Source organism: Tauraco erythrolophus, chromosome 4 (genome assembly GCF_009769465.1).
Source record: "Tauraco erythrolophus isolate bTauEry1 chromosome 4, bTauEry1.pri, whole genome shotgun sequence".
In the NCBI taxonomy this organism is placed as follows: domain Eukaryota; kingdom Metazoa; phylum Chordata; class Aves; order Musophagiformes; family Musophagidae; genus Tauraco; species Tauraco erythrolophus.
Window position 1 is genome coordinate 52,994,085 of NC_141468.1, and position 8,608 is coordinate 53,002,692.

At 47.7% G+C, this 8,608-nt stretch overlaps 1 protein-coding gene across 1 annotated transcript; it reads left to right on the top strand.

Moving 5' to 3' along the window:
• The first annotated feature begins 1,280 nt into the window (after positions 1–1,280).
• Positions 1,281–3,738, top strand: SOCS2 (suppressor of cytokine signaling 2). The gene is made up of 2 exons (XM_086610436.1): positions 1,281–1,434; positions 2,442–3,738. Exons 1-2 carry the CDS (start codon positions 1,281–1,283, stop codon positions 2,888–2,890), a joined length of 603 nt encoding a protein of 200 aa, XP_086466562.1. The 3' UTR covers positions 2,891–3,738.
• Positions 3,739–8,608: the final 4,870 nt, after the last annotated feature.

Genomic DNA, 8,608 nt, shown 5'->3' on the forward strand with positions numbered 1-8,608 from the left:
GGGGAGAAGGGGACGGGGATGGGCTTTGCCGGGGGGTTGCCGCGTGCGTGCGCCTGCATACGTTGCGACAGAAACTCGGCAGAGCACCCTGTCTGCTGCCAGTAAAGTTTAATCTGGAAAAGTTTCTGAGCTCACGCCGCGGAACTTGTGACGGGAGGAGCCACCTCGGCATAACCCCTCACCTGGCGGCTGCTGCGCACCTGGAGGCAGAGGCCGCCCGTTCCACAAGCACCGGCGGGGGTCCCGGTCTTCCCCGTGAGCCGCTCCCCGGCAAAGCCAGCTAGGCTCCCCCTCGGTGGCGCTGCCCGGCGTCGTCTCCGGCGGGACGGCGGGACGGCGGGAGAGCCAGAGGCTCTTTGTGTCCCTCCCGTTCTTTTCAACAGAGCGGAAAGATATTTTTTTATATATAGTATCAGCATTTAATGGAACGGGAAAAGCACGTTTCCTGCCCCGCGCTAAGTATATCGCGTCTTCCACCGCGCTGCCGCTTCCTGTACCCAAGCGGCCGGCGAGCCCCGGGTCCGGCGCTGCCCGCGCACCGCCCCGCAGCCCCCCGGGCACGCTGCTGCCCGGGAGAGGCTTGCTCCTACCCCGGGAGGACGGCCCAGGCCGGGCGCCCGTTCCTAGAGGTACGGCTTCGCGTATGACCTTACTGAAAGGCGTACGGTGCCGTGCTGTGCCGTTCCTACGCACCGCAGCGTGCTACCCGAGCAGCGCCGGGTCTGGGACCGGCGCCCCTCTTTGGGTACCCCTCCCTGCTCATACCTTTACGTGCCCAGCTCTCCCCCACGACCTCCTACTTCCCCAAACGCCCCTTCCTCAGCGCTGCCGGCCAGGCTCGCTTACCCCCGCCGAGGGAGCGGTGCATCAGCGGGTTTGCCCTCGCAATAAAGCGAGACCACCTTCGCGGGCCGCCGCCTCCGCCTTGTCCCCGGCGGAGGGGAGCCGGGGACAAGGCTGGGCGGCGAGAGGTGGGGGGAGGAGATGTCCCTCCCCCGCTCCGCCGGGAGGTGATCTCTCGCCTCGGGTCCCTCCTCTGGATGCTGGGAAGTTCCGAAGCGGGAGCACCAGAAACGCACGGGCTGCGTCGGGAGCGCCTCTCGCGGGGCTCGCCGCTAACCACGCCGTCTCTCCGCTCGCAGGCGGCGCCCGGGCCGGGGGCCGGAGCCATGCACCCTGCGCGGCGCTGAGCACCGCGGCTGCGGCGAAGCGGAGCCCTCTCCCTGCGGGCAGCCCCGACCTGCGTGCGAGCGGGGCCGCCCCCGCCGCCGCCGCCCCCGATGACCCTGCGCTCCGCCGGGTCCCTGGAGAGCGCGGAGGGCTCCCGGGCGCGCTGGAGGCATCCCGGGGCGGCGGCGGCAGCCGCGCCTGTTGCCGAGGAGTCCCGTGAGGCGGCGCAGCTGGCCGCGGCCATGGAGGAGCTGCGGCGGGCAGGTAAGCCCCGGCGGGCGGCTGGTCGGGAAGGGAGGGAGGGAACGGCTGGGGCGGCGGCGCTCGCCGGGGAGCCCGGCTCGCCGCCGCCCGCCACGCCGCGGTCCCGGGAAGGCGGAGCGGAGCGACGGGGAGTCGCGCCGGGCCGAGAGGGGGAACGGGCGGCGAGACGACGCTTGCCGTCACCGCCCGGCGCTGCGGGGTCGCGGCCCCGCGGCGGCGAGGGGCGGCGGCGGTTCCGACCGTCCGTGGGCTGCGGCGGCCGAAGCGAAAGCACCGCCCGCGCCGGCAGCGCCGCGCCCCGGCGGCAGCCCGGGATCGCCGGCCGGGCGAGGGCCGGGTGCTGCCGCCGGCCGGGGCGGCCGTGGTGTGGGGAGCGGGCGGCGGCGCCGCCGCATTCCCTCGGCCCTTCGTACCTGCGCTCCACTCGCCGGCGTGGCGGAGGCTCGCCCGGCCCCACAAGATGCGAGGCTTGACCGCGGGCGGAGGGGAGGGCTTCTCTCTTCATCGCCTCCCCGCTAGCACGGCAGCTGCATCGCCGAAGTTGTTTTCTCACCCCTCTCTGCTTCCGATTCCTAGACAAAGCTCGTTTCGACAGCAGCCTACCTAGAGTCACCAAAAGCGGGCTTTTTGCGGGCTGCCAGCGTGTGCCGGGCGGGCGCAGCGCTCGCCCCGGCGTGTGCGCAGCGCGGAGCCGCGGGACGCGTCCCCGCTACCTCACGGGCGGCCCATGGGGTCGGCGGCATCGGCGTGAGCCTCGCAGGACGCCGCAGGAAAGTTTGCGTGTGTATGCATGGATGGAGAAATAAACAGTGACCTGGAAAGCTCTGTCAAAACGAGCAAAGAGTAAAGTAAATGAATTTAAATAGCAAATAAAAATTTACAATGCCTGCAGGACTTTAGCTTTCAAGCAACAAAGGAAATGGGTTATTACAAGTATATCAGCCAAAGAGCAGCTTCTTAAACAAACAGGAATAAACAAACCCCTTATTTCTCTCCTCTTTTGACAGGGTGGTACTGGGGCAACATGACTGTTGCTGAAGCCAAAGAGAGATTACAGGATGCCCCCGAAGGGACCTTCTTGGTTAGAGATAGTTCACATTCAGAGTATCTACTGACTATTTCGGTAAAAACATCAGCAGGACCGACCAATCTACGTATAGAATATCAAGATGGCAAGTTTAGACTGGACTCTATCACTTGTGTCAGATCCAGACTTAAACAGTTCAACAGTGTTGTGCATTTGATTGAGTACTATGTTCTTATGTGCAAGGACAGAACTGAAACACCTTCAAATGGAACAGTTCATCTTTACTTGAACAAACCTCTTTATACGTCTGCTCCATCTCTGCAACACCACTGCAGAATAACTATAAACAAATGCACAAATCAGATCTGGGAGCTCCCATTACCAACAAGACTAAAAGAGTACTTGAAAGAGTACCAATACCAGGTATAAATTTCTTTTCTAAATGCCTCTAACATAAAGTAACTTTTAAATGCAGTTCTTAAAATCAGCCAAAGAACTGAGTAACCAGTTGTACAACTCTGCATGGAATTCACTATCAAAACAGCGGCAGTTCTGGGGGAAAGGTTTTTATTTCAGATGCCACAAAGGGAGACTTTATGTAGAATAATCCCAGCTTGCATCCTCGGGGCTTCGGCAAGGTGGCATGCTATTCTTGCGAGAAGAGAGAAGCCAGGAATCTGTCCGGATTGAATTGCTTTGTCAATGGCATAAAATATTGCACTAACTATCAAATGCTAATTGAAGCAGTGGGACCGGGAGAGACTGCAGAAATGGTCAGAGAAGTAGGAGAGTGCATAAGTATCTCAGTTGTCTGATTCCAAGATTAATTTGGTGCTGGTGTTCATATAATCCTGAAAGCTTAACTGGAACACACTGTGATAATCTTGCCAAAGTTATGCAACTAATCAAATCCAGTCAAAAAAGTGATCATCTATTCAATTTTTATTGAACTATAATTCTGTGCTTTTCTGCAAGCAAAGGAGTACTGTAAGTAATCAGTTTAAAATGTTTTTCAAGGTTCTCTAAAGGCTGACCTTAAGGAGGAATGCCACATCTTTCATAGGAACCCAGTATGTTGCTGATTATACCAGATTGGTATCCCAGAATCTTTGTTAACATGTTAACATCTTCCCAGTGGTGATATATCCATGTTATTACTATTAAGCCTCTTTTGGTTGAGGCTTTAGGACTTTACACTGCAGACTTGCAGTTGCTCAGTTCCAATGTCACAACGTGGATATCGGCAGTTACAGCTGTCTTCTACAGTGTAGAATGTTTTCTTCAGCTTGTTTCCCCAAATGTGGGGAAATATGGATGTGGGTGTTTTTTGGAGTGGGTTGGTTTTTTGGGGTTGTTTTTGTGGGGTTTTTTTCTTTTTATTTTCCTTCTAATTCGCCATGTAGCTATCAGTCTATTACTCAATAAAGTAAATAACATTGCACAACGATCTCCCAATCTTTGTATGTATGGATTTGCTACTCTTCAGGAAACAGTGATCTCATGAACCTAGATAATTTCCCAGCTAATACTCAAATAAATGCACATGTATCAGTGAGGATGAATACCCTTGCTTTGCCTTTGTGGTGCTGCTCAAAGATATAGCTGGATTATGTTCAGATTAGTGGCTTAGAGGCTGCCTGCTGAATTCCCGCAGTTAGGTATTAGCATAGGACATTGCTTTTTGTGTTACAGCAGTCCTCTAAATGGGAAGAAGGGACTAAGACCCTCAGTACCCATTCCTCAGTCTAAATGTAATATATTTAATAGAAGAAATATCCAGGATGAGAGCAACAGGAGAGCAGTAAAGAGAGAAACAAGGACATAGATTCATCCTCAGTCAACAAGGAGTTTTAACTCTTTCCCTAGCTTACTTTTTAATTAAAGCAAATAGACTGATGTTTGAACAAGGAGAGTTGTCAAGACTTACTGTAATCTAGCCCAGCCTAGGCTGAAAGAGACACAGCATAAAATAATCTTCTTGTTTTCCTTGTGCCTTGACTGCCCTGTAGTACTGTCAAGATGCTGTGCCCCTTCTCATAAACTCTGGGGCACTGACCAGCTTGTTTTGTCGCATCTAAACTCCCAGTGTTTTGCACTGTTTTGGCATTAACATGCTGGCAGAAATGAGTAGCATGGCTGTCGAGACAAGGAAGACACCAAGAACCCAAGGCAGAGGGGATGGTCCCTTGGTATGGCAAATTCTTGATACGTTGTTGTTCTTTCTGTGGAAAAGGTGGCTTTTCTCCATCCTCTTCCATGGCTTCAATTCTCTCTCCCTGTTTTTAATGAAAACTTCAGTATAGAAATGGAGTTTTCTCCTGAAAAACAAAACAAAAGCTTTTGTTATGTGATTTTTTTTTCCCCATGCCCTGCTAAAACGTAGCTGATTGTTGGAGGTTTTTCACATAACATGATGACCGCCCTCCAGTTCCCATCCCAGAAGAGCTCTTGTATTCCAGGTATGTGTTGTATTCACATGGTTCTTCTGTGCTTGTCATCTGTCTTGCTGGGATCTGCTACCCTGAAGGTGAAGAGGTTTTCCTGTGTGCAGTGCCCGTGAAGGAACTGTATTCCTTGGCACACTTTTTATTCTGATGAATCTGTTTTCTTACAGTTCTTGTTTAGTTCTACCTTGAGACGAGATAGCTGTGATTTGGAGTAACTTCTGTTACAGTAAGAAAACATACTAACCTGCTGCTACGTTAACCTTCTAGTACTGGGCATTTTTAGCCAAGAGGATACTTAGCTGTGATATGCTTGGGGTCTCTGGTGAACACATTATGCTAAGGTCCTTTAAAATAAGTTCCTTCCAGGCTAGCCCCTGACCTGGGGATTTACATTCACAAATACCAGTGCTGGAACAAGCAGACTGAGAAGAGAAGACCTTTGGGGTGCAATGCAAAAGTCACATTGTACATACAGGAAATGATTTCTGGTTTGTTGCTGGCAGCCTACTGTAAGCAGTCACAGGGCAGGTAACCCCCCTCGGCAGAGCCAAGCTCTGAGGAACAACACGGAGCAGATGCAGAGCAGATGGCTGGGCTTTTTGTTAGGGCTTCTCCAAAGCAAAGGGCGAACGGCATGCTGAAGACAAGGAGTGCTGGAAAAGTGAAAGGTGGTGATTTTTGTAAAAAATCAAGAGCAGTTACTGTGACGTGAAATCAAGTCACCAAACGTTGAGCACGTAACACTCCGTATCATTTGTACTCGTTACTGCGAGGGAAAGCAGGGTCTGTGGCTATGGTGTGCTTGAAGCAGCGAACAATATTTTGAACAGACTGGAGGGGGAACTAGTCCTCTTTGTATGAAAGCGTAGTTCTTGTCCTCATTAGGATGCCAGCCCTAGGGTTGATGTGTTGCACTAGTAAAACTAAACCACGCTATAGCTTGCAGAAAGCTGGGCTTCATTCTAACTCAGCACAGAGGAAAGACTTGTTCTGGTACAAAAAATCCAAGGATAGCACATGATTAGATTACAGTGGTGCGAAAACCTTGCATGTAGACCTCATGAATTTTCAGGCATGATCATGTTGTCCAAACATTTTTTTCAAAGTTCCAGTGCTTTTTTTTTTTTTTTTCTTCTTTCTTTATGGATGTTGCTGTGGCTTGTTCATGGTGCTAGCTTTTAAATTGCTGTCTCTTCAGATTCCAAAAATGACGTCTAACTGATATATGTCATCTTGAATTGCTAGTACAGAGTGTTCAGTGAAGCCAGTTTCACAGGTTCAATGCCCATGAGTCAACCGAAAATCATGATAAAGACTTTAATCCTAAGCCTTTTTTTTCCACCCCATGCATTGGTTTGGTTTTTCATTTATAAGTCTTGTGGTTTCAGATTTTCTAGCTTATACCTGGAAAGTTACTTGCTGAAAACCTCTTCATTTTAATTAAAGGAAAGCTGAGAATCCCACAATCCTAAAAGGTGATGCTTGGAAAAAAAAATATAAAAATTGCAAGATGAATGATGAAAATGGAATCAGTGATTGTATTTAGTTTAGCACTAAACCTAGCAGAAGTGTGAACTATGGCTCCATTTTAATTCTATGGGTATTTCCCTGCTGTTAGTATTATGACCAGACAGAAAATGGTTCAAGATGGGTGGGAAGAGCAGGAATGTAATGAAGCAGCTGCGCCCATTGCATTAGAAGTAATTTTATTTTAATCTGATCTTGTCAGTATTGTCCTAATTTTATTTCATGTAACCACATTCTAGATAAACAACATGTAATTATTAGCAAGAAGGAATATTCACTAGAACTTGGGGGTAAAGAGGTTTATTTTTGTATCTTAAAACAATCCAGAAATTGCTCCTCACTAAAAACTGTGGAGCTGTAGAATCTGAGACTCTTATTAAGTCTCATCACCTTAAGAAAAAAGAATCTATATGTGACAGGAAGGACAGGGTTCCGTAGCTGCATGAATTCCTGTACTTAGCTACCTCTTGTGTCTTAGCAAAGTGTTCCTGTAGGTAAATTACCTTGTTAAAGATAATAAAGTTTATTTACTTATATGTTCTATTCAAGAGCTTTTTCTTATATTCCTGATAAAATTCCTACAGATTTTTCCTTTGGCTATAAGCTTAGGATCTAGCACAAAGTAAGTTGAGTGGTGTCAGTGATTTGTTCTTCTTAAGCCAAAACACATGATGGAAGTGGGAAGAGATACTTTCAGATGTGGATGTCATGTCTAACAGTCATATAAAATAACATAAAATAAAACTGCTGACTTCTCTGTTATTAAAATAAATCGAAGTATCATATTGACTGCTAGAGGAAATAATGGCTTGAGGGATTCTAAAAGTTGCATTACTGATTCTGAAAATTATAAGAAACTTTTCTATTGAAAGGAGAAATTTTATTTTTAAAAACTACGGAAATAAAGGAGACTTTTAGTACAAAACCCATAAAATTAGCAAATAAAATAACTAGAAATTACTTGAAAGATCTGAGCTGGTTAGTGCTGTATACACAAAGGAAGTGGGGATGACAAGCTACTTTGGTATCTCAGCCTAGCTCCTGAAAACCACTTCTTTACGAGTGTTAACGTCGGCAGGTCTCAGTATTTTCCTACGCCCTTAGTGTGACTGAAAATGCCTGGAAAAAACATTTCGCCAACACATAACTTCAGATCACCAAGGTCTGAGCTTGCTTTACAACAACATGGCAGTTCACCACAGTATTGCTGAAGTTGAGTAATTTCTACAACGGGCTAATGTCAAAGAAACCGGAAGGCAGAGTTGTTGTTGTCAGGGGCAGTGAAGGGCATTGGTGTTGACCATCACTGGTCCTTATCTGCTGTCTTAGACAGAGGGCATGCTACAAACTAGTTAAAATACAGCTGCCAGGAAACTAGACAAGAAGCTCTTCTGCCTGTCTGGATTTTGATGTCTGAGAAGGAACCGAAGGGAAAAAAACATGGAAAAGCCAGCAGCTCCTATGAGAGGTGGCACTTCTCACAAGGTTTATCATATAACTAACCGTCAGGACCAGTGTGATGCTGAAAGGTGTATTAGTAGAAAAGCTCCAGGGGAGTAACTAGTATCGTCACAGAGTTTGAAACCACATGTAAACAATGTCTGGCTCGATAACTGAACTTCAGGGAAAAAAAAAGCTTATAGCAAACCAGTCTGTCCTGGTCCCAAGGTTGCCAAGTAGGGGAGGGATTAACTGTGTTTATTAATCAGGTTATCTAGAGGGCTTTGAAGTAGCCAGTGTCTCTGAGAAAGTCTAGGTAGTAAAATATATCACCATAATTATGGTGTTTAACCTCCCTGATAAATTGTGGATTTTATTCTACTTAAATCCTATTTTAAAAAAAGGCTCGCACCCATGTTTTGTTTTGTTTTGTTTTTTATTTCTTCTAGAGTTGCAGCCATTAACTCTCCAGGAACTGAAATACCAAAATAGTATCATTACTTTCTATGATATTAAGAAGTGAAAAAAATGCAGGAGCAAAAGCTATTTACATTAGCATAAGAAACAAGCTGACATTTAATAAGAGAAAGTTCAAATAGATAATGGCCACAAAAAGTTCAGATCTAAGTGCTGCAAAGAACAAACTAGATTAAAAAAATCCCTAAATTCAATATGCCTGCCTTAATTTTTTCTTTCACTGGCAGGCAGGGTTTATGTAAGTAAATCTTTTTGT

Excerpts from the sequence above, each read along its gene's own strand:
- SOCS2 (XM_086610436.1), top strand. The coding sequence starts at position 1,281 with ATGACCCTGCGCTCCGCCGGGTCCCTGGAGAGCGCGGAGGGCTCCCGG. Across the intron at positions 1,435-2,441 it reads GGAGGAGCTGCGGCGGGCAG|GGTGGTACTGGGGCAACATG; the intron begins GTAAGCCCCGGC and ends CTCTTTTGACAG.